Here is a 24,217-nt window from a genome sequence, read left to right as displayed (position 1 = left end):
CAGGAGCACTTCCAATCACACCACGCCAGACATCAACTGCCTAAGGAGGTCCAGGACGATCGTTTTGCTGCAGCCTGTAGATCGAGTGACTGGTGTGGAGGTGAAGTCCTTGCTGTTGTGGTAACATGTCCTGCTTATAACCTTTTACCTTGATGTATGTGTATTATCTATCCATCTGTACATACTATAGCTAATATCAATTACATAGTTCCCTATGAGATTTTTGCGCTGTTTCTTTTCTTTTTTTGTACTAGCTTTGCAGGATGTTGAGCCGCCCTGTGTAAACCAGCAACAGCAGCAGCGTCTCATTTATTCTTAAACACAGGTGTAATATTCTTTTGTTATATACACTGGTAGTCACTTTGTTATATTTAGAATATATTTCATTTTTTCACCAAACACAATTGTATTATATGCACTTCATATGTAGAACGTTAGTTCACAATTTATTGTTATATTTGTCATTACCACTTATTATCTAATGCGCAGTATCTATTCACGTTTGTTTATCGTGCAACTACAATGTACACATATCAGGTTATAACCAAGCTTGTTTAAGTCTTTAAAAAAATGATGTTATTTTAAAGCATTTGTATACTGGTTAGGTACCCCCGCTACAGCCTGTAATGAATGGAATGGTGCTTTTAGGGGCAGATAAAGAGTAATACTAAAGACACACAGAACCCCTATGCAGCACTCTATTCCTAAGTGAGATGGTGAGTAAATTAAAAACTGTTATTTATTCAAACATATAGTTAAAACAATGGGGTTTAGAACAAGTATTAAATAGTGACAAGTGTTTAACAAGCTCTTGGGGTTAGGTACTCCAGAGGAGCGTCAGATAGGGTGGTAAAGTCCAGTGTTTGTGAACTCACTGGCCCTAGCCACCTTCATATGGAGTGATTAGCTAGAGGTAAGTATTGTGAGGGACGATAGTGGTTGTCATATGTGGTGCCACAGTAAATGAGTACTTTATTGGTGCACAAGATTGGTAACAATGTGCTGCTGGATATTGCGGTCAGATAGAGGTATGATCGTATGAATATACAGTTGTGGTAGGTGTGCACCAAGTGTGCAATGCTGACGCCAACTGGGATATGTTGTGCGTAAGCGTACAGTATAGACCAGAGATATATATACTGTATAGCGTGTGAACCTTGGATCTGAAGTGTGTAGATCCTTGGTAAACACTAGTACTCAAATGGTTTACTGATGTATGGTCACTGCTTTAACTCCTTGTTGAACACATTAGGAGTTGTAGCTAAGAGCTGCACCTTCAAGGACCAATGGATTGGTAAGTAGTATATACTGCACCGACACACTTTATTCGAGCAAATACCCGGTATGTACCTGGCAGATACCTGGAATGCGCCGCTCCTCACCTCTGACAAGCCCCGTTGCGTTTGCCTTCCCAGCCTGGGTTGATGCCTGGCTGATGGGCGGCTGATCTGTTAAATGATAATGATTAGGATTTAATAGGCTGCAATGCTTCGCGTGTCTACCAGATGGCATAAATTCATGAATTGTAATGCAGTATATATATATATACTGTGCAGTATTGCAGCCAGCGGGAATAAAATGCTTCAATCCCTGCCGGAAAATAACTCAATGCACTCGGGCAGAAAACAGTCACAAACCTCAATACACCCGGGTATACCCGAATTCGTGGGACTAGCCGAGCTCGAATAAAGTGTGTCGCCAGTGTAGCCTTTGCCTAGTTGATGCTGCGCTGTTACATATATGCTATAGAAACTGGCACCCCAGATTTACATTACTGGGTTAAGGTACTGTGAGCTGTTTGAGGTAAAATCCTGTCTTATAAATAAGGTGCTCGGATAACAGCAAGATAGTACTATCTTAAGCATATCACTGCTTTCTATTTGGCCAGATGTATAAATCGTTCCCTAGTTTTGGCTCTTAGGACCATCAGGTCTGTATGGAGCCCTTTTGTGTGCCGCAGCCGAGCCACGCTGACTTCCTCTGATCGCGTGGAGTCAGCGTCTGTGAACTGGGGCTCTGCGCGTGCACGTGACTACGTGGTGCCGACGCACGCGTTTCGCAGTTATGCTTTTTCAAGGCCCCGTATACCTGGCTTGGTGCACACCTACCACAACTGTATATTCATACGATCATACCTCTATCTGACTGCAATATCCAGCAGCACATTGTTAGGTTCTACCAATCTTGTGCACCAATAAAGTACTCATTTACTGTGGCACTACATATATGACAACCACTATCGTCCCTCACAATACTTACCTCTAGCTAATCGCTCCATATGAAGGTGGCTAGGGCCAGTGAGTTTACCACCCTATCTGACGCTCCTCTGGAGTACCTAACCCCAAGAGCTTGTTAAACACTTGTCACTATTTAATACTTGTTCTAAACCCCATTGTTTTAACTATATGTTTGAATAAATAACAGTTTTTAATTTACTCACCATCTCACTTAGGAATAGAGTGCTGCATAGGGGTTCTGTGTGTCTTTAGTATTATTTGTTATTTTAAAGCAATAGAGTTTTCAATCCTGTCTTAGGAATTACATTTATATATCGTGAGGTAAAAAAGTAATTAACTACATTCTTTGAGTACTGAGGAAAAGGCAATTAAAAGTTCTTTTTGACAGGAAAAATTCTGTATTTAGAAAGGAACGTATTTTGATATGACAAATTCTGAAGATCAGGTATCTTTAGTTTTTCAATAGAAATTTTATCAAGACTTCCCAAGTAAGGAAGTACATTTAGTGAGTTTTTGCCAAAAAAATCACCTGAGTTTCACTTCTACAACGATGATATAAGAGCCACCTAAACCTTTATTGTGTGTGTATCCTTATGGATATACCAGTAACATGGGACCAGGTTAGTTTGTGGATAATCAATTATTACCATAAACAATAGGCTGTGTCTCTGTAGCTTGCTCCTCTTCTTTTCTTAGGGATTCAGAGGCATCCAGTTTATCCACCTTGAAAACAGGGAACGAAACTACAGTTATACGTTTAATCAATTACTGATTCAAGTAAAATGCTTATATTGTTGACAAAACGTGGAAAAGCCTTAAAGGTTTTAAAAGTATTTAACGGGTAATTTATTTTCCATAAACGCCGTATTTATAAACCATCAGCAAAATGCAGCATGACGTAGTGAATGGCTATCCTTCATATTAGAATTACAATATACATGTACAATATTTGAGGAAAAAAACACAACTCTATTTGTTTTTCTAATGCCATTTTCCTTTCAAATGATTCAACATCTGTATATTTTTAAAGCAGTAATATAAGGAAGATTCTAAATAAATGTTTCTCCAATTTCTTGCAAACGATTTAAAGCAGTTGATAGCCTTCTTTTGTCTTTTTGTTTCCCAACGCTGGTTTTATTTAAAAAATCTGATGCTCTGTTCAGGAGATACAACTGAACCCCGTTATAACGCGGTGCTCTGGGTCCACCCGATACGACCGCGTTATAACCGGGATCGCAATCAGAAAAATAATGGCCCCCGCGATAATGGGTTACGCGTCCGCCAGAGGGGTAGTGTGTCTGTGTGAGGGAGGAGGCGCCAGCAGCAGGACATGAGTGGGTGGGATACAGGGATTAATTATTGGTCTGCCTGATCTCGAAGGACTACAGCTCCCATGATTCCGTGGAGCAGGTTCCCAGGCGTGAGAAAGGCAAGCAGAAAATAAATAGCAGAAGGAAAATAGAGGCAGTGAATCCCAGCACTGCACAAATTATGTAGAAAACAGGCGAGTGCTGAGATCATGGCTGTGGAAGGTAAGTGATGGCTGCTTTTCATGCAAATGTTTATTATTCATCGTTGTTGGATGACTTGGGAAACAATATATGTGATAAATATCCTAGTCTCTGCCACCACCTTTCGCTTAGCTGTATCTGTAGAAATAGGACCACCTACCCCTATGTAATTAAGCGTCCCAATGCTGGTGGAGGCTGCAAGCTATTCAAAACAACCAATCACTGGTCTCTGCAGCATGATCAAATTAGACATGGAAATGCTAGGCAGATGACAGGTATGGTTAATAATGACACTTAGAGGTACATACATTCTATATTGTTCAAGCACCGAGGGATTAAGCCCACATGTTTAGGGGGGGTTGCAATATGAGATCGTTAGGGGTGTCATTAAATGTGCATACAATTTTGTGCTCACATAATGTGAATTGAATAATTGCCATTGTATTATTAATGTAATGATGCCCAGTAAGAGGTGTGTGTGTGTTTCTGTTAATAATAAAACTTTGAAAAAAATAAATATATATTTTTTTAAATGCAGCTTAGCTTTTTGAAAACGGGAGCCACACTCACACCGCGTTATAAGCGATCGCGCTTTAACGTGGTTGAGCTGTAAAGGCATTTAAAATATTAAATGTCGTGGAAGTAAAATTAACCTCTCTAGAGCCCATTGCAGCGTTAAGGAAACCGTACTAACCCCAGAAGCCAGGATTAAAAAAAAATATTTTTTTTTTACATTTTTAACACTAGAAGCAAAAAGATTTTGAAAAAATATAAATAAATAATTAAAAATAAAGGGAGCACGGCATGCTCTGGAGTACAGCTATTAAATAACATTATTTCATTTAAACTCGGGCTTCTGGCTGAGTTTTCTGCTCCAAGACACAGCAGTTACAGTATTTAAACACTATTGTGTTAACTGTTACTAGCTAGCAATCCAGCTTGGAATAAAATCTACATTTTGGTAAAACGATTGATCAATTCAAATATTAATCATATATTTTGCCTACAACATAAATAAGTATATGAACTAAATAGAAAAATCCATGAAACATTCTTGCATTGTTTAGTTTATTTATTATAGTTTAAATACCTGTGCTGTAAATAGAACAGATAATATAATAAACTTTCCTGTTTGTTATATTTATTCTAATTACAGCACAGCAAGGTATTTAAAATGTTATAAATAAACTAAACAATGCAAGAATATGTTTCATGTATTTTGCTATTTATTTTATATACTATACTTAATCATGCATTTTATGCACTTGATAATTGTTGCCTTCATCAAGATTACAGAAAAAAGCAATCTAAAAATGTAAAAGCAGCATTACGATTGTCATGTGGTGCAGAAAATGCTTCTAACAAAGCTACTATGGGTAGACCTACCTATTAATTAGAAAACATGTTGTATAAGGTTCGGCTTTCAGAGCCAAACAAACTACACATACCAAAACCAAACATTTTTCTTAGTACTACTGCTTTAAAGGAATGCAGAAAAACAATGTTACAGATTAACTAACGTACAACTAAACCAATCCCAAATACTATACAATCCGGTTTACAATTTCAGTCACAGGAGGCGCATGTGCGACAGCGAGGTGAATGGAGGCTTAAGTGCAGAGCTCCGTCGCTACCGGCGCTAAAACCAATTTTAAAATCGGCAATAAAAACGATCGGAACACACAGACAAGAGCTGATTCTGCAATCGGGACACCCCAGAATAACGACGTGGTCACAGGCCAAGCGAGGAGCCCCTGTACTGACTGATTATTTCAAAAAGAGTGAAAGGGCGCGAGCGGGAGGCTTCAGTACACCCAAATACACTGATGGATCAGATTCAGAGAGCGACAAGTAAGAGAATAGGAGTGATATGAGGGATCAGGATCTGGTCACGAGAAGTGACTTAAAAGAGTTTTGCACAGAAATGAAAGCATTCTTTCAAAAAGAACTATGGGATTTAAGAAAAGATAGGACAGACACCCTTGAAACAAAACTGGACTCAACCATAAAAGACCCTCAGAAAACGGATAAAACCACTGCACATTTGCAATCTATGATCCTGGAATTGGCTGATAAACAGGAGGATACCGAGAACCGTGACAGGAGGAATAATTTACGGTTAAGGGGGTTACCAGAGTCCTACACAGACCTGGAGGAGTTCGCCACAAAATGCTGTCATACATGATGCCAGATAAGTCAGAAGCAGACCTCCATTTTACTGGTGTCATAGAGCGCTCTGCTCTAAGCCACAACAGGGGGACCCCCCAGAGATATAATCATTAGATTTCACTTTTTTAAAATAAAGGACTATATATGCCAAATTACCAGGGCCACCAAAAACCTAGAGTTCAAGGGAATAAAACTGCAGGTCTATCAGGACCTTTCCCCTACCTTCTTATCAAAAAGACAGAGTTTGCTGCCTGTTACAAAGTCCCTCCGAGATAAAGGAATACCCTACAGCTGGCTATTCCACTTCGGTTTAATGGTTCTAAAAAACGGGGCCGCGATCACCATGAGGCATGTAGACGAAGGAAAGAATTTTCTTAAAAAAACGTGCCTGGTTTCGACTCCCCCCAGCCCTCCTCATCGTAATCTGGAGGATGATCCGGCTCCTGAGACGTCGTGGCAGCAAGTGGGAACTCCAGGGCATGGAAGGAAGAACGAATGCGTTGTTAAAGGACGGACAACAGAGGGTTGTCATAGGAGGGAGGGGGGGTTGTGGAGAAAGATGGCGGCGGTCCCCAGCCCAGGTTCTTTACTTATGCTGTCCGCGTACACGCCAGACTATACAGGGGACAGATGTTCAGATTGGCCGTCCACGGGAGGATCGTGTCCACGCAGAAGTAGAGTAAGAGAGGGAGCTTAGAGCTCCGGAGGATCGCGAATGGGAGGCGGAGTCGTTCTGGGCACCCCCTCATAACGTAGGTAGGTTAGATGGGTTTTAGTGGCAGTTAGGACTCAGGGAGGCCCTAGGATTAAATCTCATCAACTACACTTCTAGCAGCACCATACGAGGGACCTGAGACTCAAGAAACTCTACTCCCTGGGTACAAGGGAGTTGGGGTCAGCAAGGGGAGTCCTCATGGAGAGGGGGGGAGAGGACGGAGAATGTGATGGAATACTACTATTAAGAAGTGCCTCGACACAAAAAGCAGCCTAGGATAAGAGCCCAGATATACCATCGCAGTCTTATAAAATGTATAAGTTAGGGTTTGGATGGGTGATTCAGCGGGGGCTGCCAGGAGAGATGGAGATCATTGCCACCGCAAAGGGAATATCGGCGCTATCAGCACTGCTAAAGCTGTGACTCCAGGGGATTTGGCCTGCACGAGGGGGTGTAGGGGTTTAGTCCCAACGACGGGAAGACCTTGCTGGATCGTACCCATTTGGCTAGAGCAGTGGTTCCCAAACTGTGCGCCGCGGCGCCCTGGTGCGCCGTGGCATGGCTAGAGGGGCACCGCGATCAGGGCCGCCAGCAGCGGGAAACAAGGACCAGTAAATTTAAAAACAAACAAACAAAAAAAAAAAAAACGCTGAACCCGGCGCCGGCTCTCCCTACGCGTGCTGGAGGAGCAGCACCGGGAGACAGATGTCTCCCAGCAGCACTAACACCCCACCCCCCCGGCCATAACCGCCACCCCCCGGCAGCATCAGTGCACCATCACCCCCCCCCGCAGCACACCGGCCCTCCCCCACCGTGGCACAGGCCCCCGCAGCACTGCCCCCCCTCCTCACCCCGTGCAGGGACCGGGCCGTTCAGCCACCCCACGCTGCCGCCGTCCCATGCAGCACTGAGCCGTCTGCCCCCCCGCATCACCGGCATGCCGCCGTCCCCCACTGTCCCCCCCCCCCCGCAAGCCACCGGCCTGACCATCATCCCCAAGGAGATCCTCCAAGGTAAATATATATATGTATTGGGGTAATGTTTTATATGTATTGGGGGTGTGGGGGTAATTTTAAATGTATTGGGGGTGTGGGGGTAATTTTTAAATGTATTGGGGTAATTTTTAAATGTATTGGGGGTAATTTTTAAATGTATTGGGGGTGTGGGGGTAATTTTTAAATGTATTGGGGGTGTGGGGGTAATTCTTAAATGTATTCGGGGTGTGGGGGTAATTCTTAAATGTATTGGGGGTGTGGGGGTAATTCTTAAATGTATTGGGTGAGTGGGGGTAATTCTTAAATGTATTGGGGGTGTGGGGGTAATTCTTAAATGTATCGGGGGTGTGGGGGTCATTTTTAAATGTATCGGGGGTGTGGGGGTAATTTTTAAATGTATTGAGGGTGTGGGGGTAATTTTTAAATGTATTGGGGTGTGGGGGTAATTTTTAAATGTATTGGAGGTGTGGGGGTAATTTGTGTGTGTGTGTGTCTATGAGAGAGAGTGTCTGTGAGAGTGTGTCTGTGAGAGAGTGTGTGTCTGTGAGAGAGAGTGTGTCTGTGAGAGTGTGTGTGTGTCTGTGAGAGTGTGTGTGTGAGAGAGTGCGTGTGTGAGAGAGTGAGTGCGTGAGAGTGAGTGTGTGTGTGTGAGAGAGAGAGTGTGTCTGAGAGAGAGAGTGTGTCTGAGAGAGACACCAACTGTGCACTGCAACTGTTAGGTATGTATATACAACTTTGTTTTTACTTTGGGTGCCGTGGAAAAATCCTGATCGTATTGGGGGGTGTGGGGGTAATTCTTAAATGTATTGGGTGAGTGGGGGTAATTCTTAAATGTATTGGGGGTGTGGGGGTAATTATTAAATGTATCGGGGGTGTGGGGGTAATTTTTAAATGTATCGGGGGAGTGGGGGTAATTTTTAAATGTATTGGGGGTGTGGGGGTAATTTTTAAATGTATTGGGGGTGTGGGGGTAATTTTTAAATGTATTGGGGGTGTGGGGGTAATTTTTAAATGTATTGAGGGTGTGGGGGTAATTTTTAAATGTATTGGGGTGTGGGGGTAATTTTTAAATGTATTGGAGGTGTGGGGGTAATTTGTGTGTGTGTGTGTCTATGAGAGAGTGTCTGTGAGAGTGTGTCTGTGAGAGAGTGTGTGTCTGTGAGAGTGTGTGTGTGAGAGAGTGAGTGCGTGAGAGTGTGTGAGAGTGAGTGTCTGAGAGAGTGTGTCTGAGAGAGACACCAACTGTGCACTGCAACTGTTAGGTATGTATATACAACTTTGTTTTTACTTTGGGTGCCGTGGAAAAATCCTGATCGCCTTGGGGAGCCTTGAGCGGAAAAAGTTTGGGAACCACTGGGCTAGAGGGTTAAAGTGATCATTTAAGCGTTCAATTATGTTGATGTTTTTCTGTGTTCTTATGTTATTCTCATGTTAAACACCATGTAATGTGTATTTAATCGTCAGGTTTACCGATGTGCCGGAAGTGGGACCACTTCAGTCAGTCGCCTGCTCCTCAAGACAAGTACCATGGACTTTATACAGGTACACAACCAAGTCCTTTGGGATACAGAGTTTCGGCTCATTCTGGGTCTCTGGTTGCCTCAGTTGGGAGCCCCAGGACTCAGACATATCCCAAGGGCAAAAGACCCAGGTTTGACCAAGGTCAAGACTGGCTCTTCCCAGTTGTTTTCCCTTCCTCCACCGCCCCCCCACCCCCTCCCCTGGTGCCGGGTTCCTTCTTTGTCTACAACAGCATGGTCCACACCACCGGGCACACACGGGCAATATCCATGTGAATCATTTCCAGAAGATGGGCGATAATCAAGGGGATTTCGGGCAGGCTTGGCCAGATAATATAAAATGTCTGTGAACATAATATCTCACAATGTGAAAGGCCTGAACAGCCAGCGTAAAAGGAGAGTTGCATTCAAACATTATAAAAGAAAAGATGCTGATGTTGTGATGCTGCAAGAGACTCACTTCAGCACAAAAAGTGCACCCAGATAAATGGATAAACATTAGCAGCGTTTTTTTTATCCTCCACAAGGGGAAAAAAAACGTGGAGTCACAGTACTTCTCCACAACTGTCGATTCTTGATAGTGGCGGGCTCGGTCCAGGCCCAGCCTCTGACGTGTGAGGATTCGGGGGTCACGACGGTCGCAGCGTGACCTCTCCTCACCTCATGTTGCACCCGCTGCTGCAGGGCGTCCCCCTCGCCGGTCCCCGTGGTTGGGGGACTCCCTCCTCGTCCCCGGCGGGCGGCCCTGTTCCGCAGGTGGCTGGGGCTATGGTGGCTGCTGCTGCTCATGGGCGCGCGCTCCCCCTCGTTACAGAGCACGCGCCGGATCTAATTAATTTATTCACTGCTCCTGCAGTGAGGCCCCGCCCCCAACACACACACACAGCCTACAATCATGCCCTAAGACTGCTCACCTGCATTCTTCTCTAGGCAGCCTATCCAGGACAGCTCCATACACTCCTCCAGGTCTGCCGCCTCTTCCTATTCGCCAGCCGCACTATATAATGCCTGTCTTGCCATTCCCACATCGCTCTACATAGTCTCTGCTTACGGACGTCTATTCTGGCTCTCCCTTTGCTCTTCGTTATTCAGGTTGCGACCCGGCTTGGCGGACGTTCCTCTCTGGCTCTGGACCCGGCTCCCACTTGACCTTGCAGCTTCTCTCAACTACTGCTTGGACCTCGACCTCCCGGATCTCTCTCTCTCTGATCTTGGCTAACGGCAACGACTTCGTCTCTTCTGTACCGGTACCGGCAAGTATTGCTACACCTATTCACACCTGGCCTGGCAACGCCAAAACACCACACTCCGGACACGCTCCTTCTGCTGCGGGTGTGTGCACATATACGTCCCCACCTCAGTATAAGGGACGAGTCTGGTCTGCGGGCAGCACCGGCGTAACATGACGTTAGCCACATTAAATTCTCCGTGTGAGCAAAATCCCTCTTTTTTCAGGACATTCTTTCAAACTTTGAATAGATCGTACCCAAGATCGTACGCAAAAGGTAACATCATATTGGCCGGAGATTTTAACATAATACTTAACCCAGGAATTGACAGATCTGGCCCACACAAAACCAATAACAGAGGTACATTAGACGCTCTAATTGCAGGATTGAGCGACAGTCACCTTATAGATATCTGCAGAGAGCTTCACCCGCTCGAGAGGGATTGCACCTTTTCCTCATGCAACTTATAGTAGAATCGATTACTTCTTTGTCTCTAGTAGACTGGTTCCGAAGATCCCCCAGGCTGGGATCCATGATATTGTATGGTCAGATCACGCGCCGATAGAGTTAAGGTGCACCCAAAGATTTCTAGAAAGACCTGGAGCAAACTGGAAACTCAACGAATACCTGAAGAGGATAATTTAATAGGTAAGGAAATTTTTTTCAAATTAAACAATGGTAGTCTTAGCTCCCAGTCTGTGTTATGGGTAGCTCATAAGGCAACCCTGAGAGGCACTCTGATTGGCATAGCAGCAAACCGAAAACGTGACAGAAAACGCAAAAATAGTTAAATTACAGTCCAAACTAAAAACATTAACAGATGCTCATAAGCAGAATGCCAACCCTGAGATTCTCAATGAATTGAAAGATATCAAAATTGAACTAAACCTCCTCTTCGCCTCTCAGGTGGACAATACATTGAGTTGGTCAAAAAGAAAATTTTATGAAAAAGCTAACAAGCCAGATACCATGCTAGCTAACAAATTACGGAACAAATTACCAAATTATTGCATTCAGGCGATTCGATTAAAATCGGGAGCTACCACGGCCAACCCAAAGTCTATAGTGGAGGAATTTAGGAGATTCTATGAGGATCTCTATAACGGAGAAAAAGTGGCACATAATGATTAAACTAAAAGAGCTCTAAAGGGACTTCCTGAAAAGCTCTGTCATGGGAGAGGGGGTTTGGCCCGGTATTAAAGGGGTTACACCACAGTTGGCCACCCCCTGCTCTCACTTGGGAAGCAAGGGGTTAACAGGACTGCGGTCCAGTAATGTTTTTACCCTGCTTCAGCAACCCAATGTATATTCCCCTGTAAATGTGTATTGTTCCCATTCCAGTGTTTGCACCAACACATACACTGGGATTTATGCGGGAGGGAAAGGGTTAGTGTTTATAGCCCTTTGTCCCATTTTCCTGCCTTTTCAGGCTCCATTTTGCAGCACTCCATAGGTCGCCATTGCAGCCCAATGCAACCTTATGGAGATTCCGGCGATTTGGGCCCGTTTCGGTAGAAGACCTGCAGGTGGCACCCAAGAGGAGGAGTGGCGGTTCCCCATTGTAAGTCAATGGAGCCATTCATTTCAATGGGGATTCCTCGACGCCGACCTCCAGGAACGGGTTGGCAGCCATCCAAACCGCAGACCGCAAGAGCGGAAACATTATCTGAAAAAGAGCTTTGATCACACTGAGTTGAAGGTCAAACACAATTGGCATGGGAAAGTTAGGTTCTAGGGCACCCAGAAATAAAATTATTTTTGCCCCTTGACCCTAGGAACTCCCACACTTGACCACCACCGGGTCCAGGAATGAGGGACCCCCGTAAAGGGTCACACCATTGACTCTAATGGCGGAGCGGAGGCCCCATTGAATCCTATGGCGGCGCCGGCCCATGCATTTCCTATGGCGGCGCCGGCCATATTGATTCCAATGGGGAAAGCCGCATGGCGTTAAAACGGCTAAGTCCGAAAGTATAAAATGTGTAAGTCCATATCTCCGGTTCTGTGAGGACCAGAGGGCTGGGATTTGGGTCGCATGTTTTCACTGTTCCGGCATGACTGCATGGCCATTTCCAGCCCTCTCCGATCAACCAGACGGAGTATGGACAAATGTAAAGAATTGCGGTTTTCCTATAGACTTCAATGGCGGAGTTGCTCCATTGAAAGCCTATAGCGGCGGAGCCCGTTGATTTCAATGGGAGAGTGAAAAGCAGAGATTTATTTTAGCTATGGCGGAGAATCCTGCATTAAAGTTAATAGGGGATTTTAACTGTTTTTTTGTATCTGCGGTTCTGGGGGTCGTGGAAGACTGACACTTGGCCACCATTGCAAAGGTCTTCCGGCATGAGGACCTGGCAAATTTCAGCCCGCTCAGACCTACAAAACGGATTATTTTAATATGTGAAGATATTAAAGAATGAATTGTATTTTGGTCTCGTATAAAAACTCAGAGCCCATATGGTATGGTAATGCTCAGGGAGGGAGACAAGTGGTCTACAATAAACCCCTGATCAAAGACTTCCCCACCCTGCTTGTGCATGCGAGCACAAAGGAAAGCAGGACATGTGTACTTGATGTTAAGTGTTGTAATTCACACCTTGGGACAAAGGGTTTCCTGGCCCAAGCAGACATTCAGGCGCCAGGCTCGTGGGCGGGGGGCTAGGGAAATAAGCCCCTGATTGAAATAATATCCACCCAGTGGGTAGGTATTACGGTGCCCCTCAGGAGAGGTGGCAAGGAGAGATTGGATGCAGGTAATTGTTCTCCAATGACCTGCACTCAATGATAAGGTATAGGACTGGAATTACATATAAACCAGTGTCAGTCCTATACTCAGAGTCTTCGTGTCTTTTCGTGATGTCTTCATCTGAACCTGTATTGTGGAAGGAATTGCCAATCCTGTATCCTGATGGTTTCCTTGTCCAAACCTTAAGTGCTAATTCTTGTCTGTTATTTGTATATCTTGTGTGTTCACCTTCTTTAAGGAATAAACTACATTTATTATATCTAAGTCGTGTTCAATTCAACCCAGATATTTTGGTGTGTATTATTATAACCTATCACTAGCTACCGTGACACTCTAACCTGCCAAGGCTGAATGGTTTGGAGAGGGAAATACTGGGGACAAATTTTACGATGGAGGAACTAGTACAGGTCGTTAAGGACCTGAAGCCATCGAAGGCACCGGGGACCAGATGGTTTCTCGAATCTTTATTATAAAAAAAATATATTAAACTACTCGCCCCATGCCTACTCCGGGTGTTTAATGCGATACTAGAGGGGGCCCCGTTCCTGGAACAGATGCTCCAAGTGTCCATCTCTGTAATATACAAATCAGGAAAAGATCCGCTAGACTGTAAAAGTTATAGACCAATCTCTCTAAAAACACAGACATTAAAATCTACGCTAAATTGTTGGCCAACAGATGAAGTCATATCCTGCCTAGACTTATACATCCAGATCAAGTCGGATTTATAAAGGATCGCCAAGCAGCAGACAACACACGACAAATCATTGATCTGATAGAAATAGCCAAAACAAAAAAGATACAGACTTATGATGTTAAGTCTAGATGCAGACAGGATTGACAAGCCTTATTTAAAAGCCACGCTTGGAGCTTTTGGATTTGGGGATAGGCTAGGTAACGCCATCCTGGCATTATATTCCGGTCCGGCAGCTAAAGTAATTAATCAGGGCTTCCCATCGGATCTCTTCAACATCAAAAGTGGCACACGACAGGGATGCTCTCTTTCGTCCCTCTTGTTAGCCTTATGTATGGAACCTTTGGCAGACCAAATACGGAACAGTCCGGATATCTCAGGAGTGAAAGTTAATAAGCAAAACTATAAAGTAGCCTTATACGCTGATGACGTGTTTCTTACAATTTCTAAACCCCTTACCTCTCTGCCGAACCTTTTGACTTGTAAGGGAAATTAAATAAAATTTCAGGTTTTAAGATGAATCTATTTAAATCTGAAGCACGAAACATCAACGTCCCAAAGGAAACGGAAAAATTGATTGAGATCAATTTCAATTTTAAATGGCAACACAAAAGTATTAACTATCTAGGGGTCCATATAACTAAGAAGTATAAGAACGTATATGCAGCCAACTACCCCAATCTTATCCGAACTCTAAAGGAGGACATTTGGAAATGGCCGGCTCATCAGATCTCATGGTTAGGTAAGATACAGTATATAGTATCAAAATGAATCACCTCCCACGTATCTTATACTTATTTCAGACATTACCGGTGCCACTGAGACTGAAGGATATTCTCTCGCATTAGTCTGCGATCTCCAAATTTATCTGGGGAGGTAAAAAACCGAGAGTAAAAGGGAAAATTCTAACAAAGACTCCATCGCCAGGGGGGCTAGCGGTACCTTGCCTGTTGTCCTACTATAAAGCGGCGCAATTATGTCAAATCTCCCAATGGCAGACAAACCCAGCATTGAAATGATGGGTGGCATTGGAGAGTGAAGTTTTCTCCCCATTGGAGTTAAACAACATAATCTGTCTTCTCAAATTATCATTCAGATCGGTTAACATCCCGCTATCCTCAATGGCTAACTCTGTCAGTCTGGGAGGCCTCTAAATTCAAGTGCGCTCTGACCACAAGATACTCGATGACACCCTTGTGGGGCAATCCGGACTTTGCTCCAGGTATGAGTAGTAATGACTTTCTAATTTGGAAACAAAAAGGCTTTCATAGAATTAGAGATCTGGAGGGAAATAAAGATATCAAAACATTCGACCAAATTAGATCAGACAAAGACATCCCCATTCCGAATTCTTTAGATACCCCAGATCAGAGCATGGTACAATAAACACTCCCCATGTCCTCAATTGACCACATTCAAAAAGCTCTGTCTGAGACCGACACTAGCGAACTCACATCGCAGATGTACAGAGAGGTGATCGGTTCTGGGCCTGAAGTGAACCAAAAATTGAATTATATGACGCAGTGAGAAGCTGACCTAGGAGAGGTTCTACAGGAGGAAGAATGGACAAAGATAGTCACAGCTGTAGCTAAGAGTTCGATATGCACGACACTGAAGGAGAACACAAAGTTTTAATGAGGTGGTATCTCACCCCGCTAAAATTACGTACATTTGTACCAGGATACTCCCCGCTGTGCTCTAGACAGTGTGGAGAACCCGCTGACCTGTTACATATGCTGTGGTCCTGCCCGAGGTTGGTCCCTCTATGTGGTAAGATTAGAGACTGGCTTCAGAGGATTTTTGACCTCACAATCCCACTAGACCTGAGGATGTTTCTCTTAAACAGACCGATGCCGGGCCTTTCCAAAACAGGTAATAAACAGATTGCTCATCTTGCAACGGCAACAAGGTGCGAGATCGCAGCATTATGTAAACAAATCGAAATTCCATCAATTACAAAGATCAGGAACAGAATTTGGTTTGTGTGCCAGATGGAAAAATTAACAAGTTTAGTTAATGACACTGGCGTACATTTCCTAACAGTCTGGACACCCTGGTTGGCCCAGACAGACATCATAGGGGTAGAGATAAACACAATATGGCTTTAATAGCGACAGATGCGTTCTCCTACGATGGATGGGCGATATAGAAAGGACTACAGGAGATACAAGAGATTCTAGGAAGGATGGCAGACTTGAGTCCACTAGTGTCCGGTTGACAATTCCTACATAGTCTGAGACCTACCGTGCGGTGACCCGATGGAGTACATGGTGATTGGTAGAGGAGAGGACCTTCCCCCCCCACCCTATCTTTATTTGAACTTGATGCTAATATATGATTCACATTGTTGGTTAAAAGACAGTGGATGTACGCTTTATCACTGTATTGCTTTGAAAACAATAAAAATCAAAGTTATTAAAAAAAAAAAGAATTTCAGTCACAGAAAACTAATGTCAAGTTTTTAGATATTAAAAATAAAAACAGGTTCACTATTGTACCGATTATTAATGCATGAAACATGCAATACAGTCTTATGAATTTTTCCCTGGCCTCGTTTCAATGCCCAACTCATCAGAATTTGTTTTGGAACTCATCTGTTTGACCATGCTTCATATCTGTTCCATTATGACAGTTGAAACTTATTTCAGCAATTGCAGCAAAAGGCCTCAGACACAATTTCACCAAAACCGTTAACATATTCTAAACTGCCAGCCTTCTCTAGTGTGATCTGTGGTGAAGAGGGATGAGCAGTTCCAGAAGGTTTTGTTTTGCAGTCTCTTCTCAGTGGACTGACATTCAGTAAATTCCCTGAAGTTAAACTCGAGTACTGAGGTACTCTGAATGCCAAGGGCCGCAACACCACTCTTTTGTGCAGGCTTCTGGTCTTATACAGGCAACTCAATCATTTAAGTTGCTTGGGCCTCATATGCTTCAAAGACAGAAGGGAAAAGAACCAAAGAGAAACACCAAGGTCTGGCCATATTTCTATCCAGCAAAAATAGTCAGACAAACGTAAAACACACAAGTACACAGGTAAGAGCATGCCAACTTGCATAAAACATATTTTGACATGCTTCACAGATGACACATGGTATTAAACTAAATATATTTATATATGGCGTCTAAATATCTATAAAACTCAATTGAATAAAAATGAGCTATGTTTGTATGGACTGTAAATGTGTTCAAAGTATTTTCACATTTCAGGCACATATAACGACTTAACATGACCTGGTCTAAAAGTATCAAAAACTACAAATGTAACTCAAAATCATATTCCTACTGTCTTCTTTAATATTTTGGTGGGTACACAAAACATAATTTCCTAGGGAATAAATAAAAATAAATGTAGTTATGTTGCACAGGAATTGTGGATATTGTCCAGAATGGAACTTTGTTTTCAGAAGTGTTCTTTTTTTTTTTTTTTTTACCAAAAGGGGTGTGTGGGAGTGAAGGTTCAAGGATCAATGAATAGACTACTCAGAAGTGCCACTTCAGAATTGTAACATTGTAAAGATAAACCACAGGAAAAAGAAAAACACCCCCTACATTTAAAAGTGCACATTTAGATGTAGGGTTTCTTTTTTTTTTCTTCTGTGGTTATGTCTTAATTTTTTTAATTGTTCGCAAAAGTTAAGGGAAGAAAGTCTCAAGCACAGATTGTAACTAGCTCTAGTTTAAAAATTATTTTAGCATATAAAACAGCAATGCCGGAGGTGTACAAATGAAGCATAACAGAGTCATTACAGAGCTTTCTTATATACAGTAGTTCCCTTGAATGCTGGCATGCTCTAAAAGGCATTTTAAAAGCACTACACTGGTAGGTTTTCAATACTGCTTAAACAGTATAAAATCTTCCACTTACTAGACACACACACACACACACACACACACACACACACACACACACACACACACACACACACACACACACACACACACACACACACACACACACACACACACACACACACACATCCACACACACTTATTGGCTCATCAACTACAAAAGGACATTTTTCTAATGCATTCAACTTCGTGTAGTTCAATCCTCCAAAAGGTGTCCAGTAGGTGAACAAGTTTACAAATGAGACAGCTAATAAGTTACTTGTGCTAGATTTATTTTTTGTGTGGAATAAAAGGTATATGATTGTTTTTAGAGATCTAACATTTTAATGTAGGTAAAACCTGTGAGTCAAGAAGCAAACAAAAATACCCCTTTCACACAAACAAGAAATAAAAATATTAAACGTATTTATTGGTGTAACAGGGTATGTATATACTACCTGTCTTTCCCCGTTATCCCTGTTATGTAAGTCCTGTTAGCTGCAGGCAGTAACAGGTTAAATCTATGGGCTCTTGATCCCCCTTATGAGCGGTAGAAGTAAGCACCACTGGAACCTCTGAGTCCTTGCATCGCTGTGAGAAGATCTGCAGTGTATGCCACCTAATAAAGATCCTGTTCAGAATATACCCTGTCTGAGTATCAGTCCTTGGGCAGGGGGAGAAAGAGTGAAATAGTGGGGTCTTACCTCCGAATTCCTTGGGCAGTGGATATTCACAGTTGAGTGCAAATAGCCGCACGGCTATTCACACGCTATTGGCCACGCCCCTGCAAACCTACCGCCACGCCCCCTCCCGTCACAAAAGGTTCTCTCTCCCCTCAGACCGCAGATCGCAGTCTAGCGCTGTGCATGCGCCGCCCCCCCCCGCTGGGCGCGTGCCACAGTGCTGACTGGGGACTCAGCCTAAAGCCGCGCTGATTACAGATGCAGGGGGTATAGCATGTCAATAGGGGAGTGTTCTGTCTTTTTTTCCCATTTTATTTCCTACTGAGTGCGAATAGCCGAGCTGCTATGAACACTGTAATGTCAATAGGTTTCTATGCCTTTATTCACTAGCAAAGCATCAGAAAGTCTTATAGCTCAATGGTTATTATCCAGGCCATTAACAGAGTGGACCAGGGTTTGATTCCTAGCTGGGATGTTTATTTTTTTTTCTCCATTTTATTTCCTACTGAGTGCGAATAGCCGTGCGGCTATTTGCACTCAACTGTGAATATCCACTGCCAATTCCTTGGAGCCCACTACTGGTGGAGGCGCCAAGCACCAGTGAGAAGAATTAAGAGAAGAATCTAAGCCTGTTCTGATCTCAACAGATACTGACGCTGTCATGCGCTTCTGTGTATAAAGGCAGATGCACCCTCAGGCAATGTAGCTATGTGGGAGGGAGCTGTGCGTGGCCACTGAATTGACCTATGCAGGGGGATATCCTCTTACCTCTCCTGCACCGTTGGTCTGGGACCTGCTCTCCTCCCCAGCTACTGCGTGCCGCCGTCGGTGAAAGTCAGGAACGAAAAGGGGAAACGGCGCTACTGCGCATGCCTGAAGAAATGAAGCTCCCGGATGTTCTTCTGAAAAACTTTATTGACCACAACACAAGGGCTACACCGCAATCTCCCCCTCTACGCGTTTCACCCTTACAGATAGGGCTTCGTCTCGGAGACAAAGCCCTATCTGTAAGGGTGAAACGTGTAGAGGGGGAGATTGCGGTGTAGCCCTTGTGTTGTGGTCAATAAAGTTTTTCAGAAGAACATCCGGGAGCTTCATTTCTTCAGGCATGCGCAGTAGCGCCGTTTCACCTCTTCGTTCCTGTTCTGATCTCCACCACATCGCAGATCAGCTCAGCTCTCCTGAACCTACAGGTATGCCTCAGCATTTTTATTGTTGCATATTTATCGGTGTGCGCCAATCATTATTGATTGTATATTTGTTTGTTTATTCCATAAGAGGTCATCCTGAGCGATAACCCCTTTAAAGATTTTGGGGGCGTTTTTTCCTTAGAGGACTTCATTTGGGGGCGAATCCTTTCGCCATATAGCCATTATTTATATGCTCCTCTTTATATAGTTTTAAAGAATTTGTTAGCGCCATCCTTTTCACCTTTTTAAAAGGTATGAAACACTAAAAATGTAACAGACTGACACCTGAATAAACACCAGGAAAAGCTACTTCTGTAAGGACTGATGCCTAATGTCAACAAATTATTAGTGAAAACAAGAGATCAGGAACCGGATCACAGTTCTGTAATGCAGAAGCATGTGAAAAAAGACCACATCTGAAGGACGTACATTTTGACGATTCATATATATATTTTTTAATTCTTTATAACTACGTAGCTTTATAGAAGGAACATTATTTTGATTGTAGATTGAAATTATATTTGCTTGATTTATAACATTGACAAAAATAGTTACAAAGGTAATATTTTGCTTAGAGCTACAATTTGAATTTTATAACTGAGCAGCAATTAGGTAAATGCATCTTTCATTACAGAGGCAGACAAGGAGACATTTGCTTTTAATTTTTCAGCCATCCTTCAGATTTTTTTTTTTGTACAGATTTTTTACATTAGGGACTGTGAGCCAATACCTGGGTAGCAGACTGCCCTTCCTGAGCATATATTAGCTTATTAATAACAATATAATTACTACAAATAAGCAAATGCCAACTATTTTAGTTTCTGTTTAGAAGGCCGACAGTTGCTTTTAGTGAGTTTTGGTTGGGATAGGAGAAAGCAGCAGCAGTATAAAAAAAAAAAGCAAAAAAAGGGGGAGTGGAAACTCATGCAGATTCCTTAGACTTCGTCTTCCAGGTTCAAAGGCTGAAAACAAGAATCAACTTTCACCTTTTCCTTTATTGCATTAACCTGCAAAGGAATTCAGAGGGTGCAACTTGGCAAATCAAAATTTTACATTGAGCATAAAAAAAAAGTAAAAATAAGCAAAGAAAACAAAGGAGGTTATTAGGAAAGATGGATATATATATATATATATATATATATATATATACACACAGTGTTCGACAAATCACCCAAAAATCTACTCGCCCAACCAAAAAATCTACTCGCCACCTAGTCCCACCCCCAACCCCGCTTTAAAATAAAATATATAAATAAAATACATTTAATAAATTCCTAGTCAGAACAACATTCGTTTTTGACAAATGTATTTATTACATTATACTACAATTAGTCCTTGTTACGTGTGTGTGTGTGTGTGTGTGTGTGTGTGTAAATGTCGGATCTAGAAATAAAAGCCACAGGTGAATGACTAGTTTCCTGAACCCCTTAACCAGTGTCTGGACGTCCCCGCTTCACAATATCTAAAGCAGTAATCCCGCCTGGGATCTTACCTGATCCGCAGTCCCTCAATGTCCAGGTACCTCATTCCCGCAATGTTATAAGTTGGAGGGGATGTGTTCCCTACCTGTCTTCTGGGTTAGGGGGGGTTCCGATGTCTTCTGTGTGAAGCTTGAGTCATATCTGGAAGAAAGCAGTATAAGTTATTTTGGTGTAGTATAGGACAGTTAAGATATATAGGGTAAATAAGATATCCAGATACAGAGAGGGGGAGAGAGAGAGAGAGGGGGGGGGGGGGGGAGAGAGAGAGAGAGAGAGGGGGAGAGAGAGAGAGAGAGGGGGAGAGAGAGAGAGAGGGGGAGAGAGAGAGAGAGGGGGAGAGAGAGAGAGCGGGGGAGAGAGAGAGAGGGGGAGAGAGAGAGGGGGAGAGAAAGAGAGGGGGAGAGAAAGAGAGGGGGAGAGAAAGAGAGGGGGAGAGAAAGAGAGAGAAAGAGAGGGGGAGAGAAAGAGAGAAAGGGAGAGAGAGGGGGAGAGAGAGAGGGGGAGAGAAAGAGGGGGGGAGAGAGAAAAAGAGGGGGCGAGAAAGAGAGGGGGAGAGAAAGAGAGGGGGGGGAGAGAGAGAGGGGGGAGAGAGAGAGGGAGAGAGAGGGGGGGAGAAAGGGAGAGAAAGAGAGAGGGGGAGAGAGAGAGGGAGAGAAAGAGAGAGGGGGAGAGAGAGAGGGAGAGAAAGAGAGGGAGAGAAAGAGAGGGAGAGAAAGAGAGAGGGGAGAGAAAGAGAGAGGGGAGAGAAAGAGAGAGGGCAGAGAAAGAGCGAAAAAGAGACAGAGGGGGGAGAGAAAAAGAGACAGAGGGGGGAGAGAAAAAGAGACAGAGGGGGGAGAGAAATAGAGACAGATGAGGGAGAGAGAAAAAGAGACAGATGAGGGAGAGAGAAAAAGAGACAGAGGAGGGAGAGAGAAAAAGAGACAGAGGAGGGAGAAAAAGAGACAGAGGAGAGAAGGAGACAGAGGGGGGAGAGAGAAAGAGAGAGACCAGAGACGGGGAGACCAGAGAGAGGGGAGACGGGGGAGACCAGAGAGAGGGGAGACAGGGGAGACCAGAGAGAGGGGAGACGGGGGAGACTAGAGAGAGGGGAGACGGGGGAGACCAGAGAGAGGGGAGACGGGGGAGACCAGAGAGAGGGGAGACGGGGGAGACCAGAGAGAGGGGAGACGGGGGAGACCAGAGAGAGGGGAGACGGGGGAGACCAAAGAGAGGCGAGACGGGGGAGACCAGAGAGAGGCGAGACGGGGGAGACCAGAAAGAGGCGAGACGGGGGAGACCAGAGAGAGGGGAGACGGGGGAGACCAGAGAGAGGGGAGACGGGGGAGACCAGAGAGAGGGGAGACGGGGGAGACAAGAGAGAGGGGAGACGGGGGAGACCAGAGAGAGGGGAGACGGGGGAGACAAGAGAGAGACGGGGGAGACCAGAGAGAGACGGGGGAGAATAGAGAGAGAGAGGGGCAGGGGTGACCAACTGACCAAGGCAGGGGTGGGTGACTGACCGGGGCAGGGGTGGGTGACTGACCGGGGCAGGTGACTGATTGGGGGGGGGGTACCTCTGGTGTCACACATACTCCCATACACACTCTCCCATATATATACACCCACACACCCCCATATACACACACACACACACACCCACCCCCATATACACACACCCACCCCCACACCCCCACACACACACCCCCACACCCACATATACACACACACACTCCCACATATACACACACACACACACACACACACACACTCCCACATACACACACACTCCCACATACACACACACTCCCACATACACACACACACTCCCACATACACACACACACACACACACACACACTCCCACATATACACACACACACACACTCCCACATATACACACACACACACACACACACACACACACACACACACACACACACACACACACATATACACACACACACACTCCCACATATACACACACACACACACACACACACACACACACACTCCCACATACACACACACACTCCCACATATACACACACACTCCCACATATACACACACACTCCCACATATACACACACACACACACACACACACACACACACACACACACACACACACACACACACACACACACACACACACACTCCCACATATACACACACACTCCCACATATACACACACACTCCCACATATACACACACACACACACACACACACACACACACACTCCCACACACCCACGTACACACACACTCCCACATATACACACACACACACTCCCACATATACACACACACACACTCCCACATATACACACACACACTCCCACATATACACACACACTCCCACATATACACACACACTCCCACATATATACACACACTCCCACATATATACACACACTCCACATATATACACACACTCCCACATATATACACACACTCCCACATATATACATATATACACCCCCCACCCATATATACACACACACGAACACCCATATACACACCAACACACACACACACACACACACACACACACTCTCCCATATACACACACACATTCTCCCATGCCCACACACACTCACTCTCTCTCTACACACCTTTTGGAAAGGCCGCGACCAGCACCACCACGCTCCCCCCCCCGACATGAGGGGGCATCCCCGCTCCCATCACCCGGCGCGCTCTCTGACGCGGGACCGGGGGGAAGCAGGGACATGAAGGGGCATCCCCGCTCCCATCACCCGGGGCACTCTCTGACGCGGGACCGGGGGGAAGCAGGGACATGAGGGGGCATCCCCGCTCCCATCACCCGGCGCGCTCTCTGACGCGGGACCGGGGGGAAGCAGGGACATGAGGGGGCATCCCCCGCTCCAATCACCCGCCGCGCTGTCTGACACGGGACCGGGGGGAAGCAGGGGGGGGAGGGGGGGAAGCGGGGACATGAGGGAGCATCCCCGCTCCCATCACCCGCCGCGCTCTCTGACACGGGACTGGGGGGGGGGGGAGGAAAAGCGGGGACATGAGGGGGCATCCCCCGCTCCCATCACCCACCGCGCTCTCTGACACGGGACTGGGGGGAAGCGGGGACATGAGGGGGCATCCCCGCTCCCATCACCATAACTGCGGGCAGCAGGAGCGCCGGGGAGGGGAGGGAGGTGGGGGAAGGCACAGATAATACTTACTGTGTCTTCCATGGGAAAAGAATGGCTGCTCGTTGGGGGCGG

General features: G+C 44.9%; 1 protein-coding gene across 1 annotated transcript in view; it reads right to left on the bottom strand.

The window, feature by feature from the left end:
* CLTC (clathrin heavy chain) overlaps nucleotides 1-24,217 on the bottom strand; it is a 305,075-nt gene that overhangs the window by 18,054 nt on the left and 262,804 nt on the right. The window contains exon 31 of the mRNA XM_075589655.1: nucleotides 2,885-2,960. Coding sequence (XP_075445770.1) covers nucleotides 2,885-2,960 — 76 coding nt within the window. The remainder of the gene's footprint in view (nucleotides 1-2,884; nucleotides 2,961-24,217) is intronic.

Source organism: Ascaphus truei, chromosome 3 (genome assembly GCF_040206685.1).
Source record: "Ascaphus truei isolate aAscTru1 chromosome 3, aAscTru1.hap1, whole genome shotgun sequence".
In the NCBI taxonomy this organism is placed as follows: Eukaryota; Metazoa; Chordata; class Amphibia; order Anura; family Ascaphidae; genus Ascaphus; species Ascaphus truei.
Note: the sequence above shows the minus strand (reverse complement) of the source record. Positions and strands in the feature narration are given on the sequence as shown.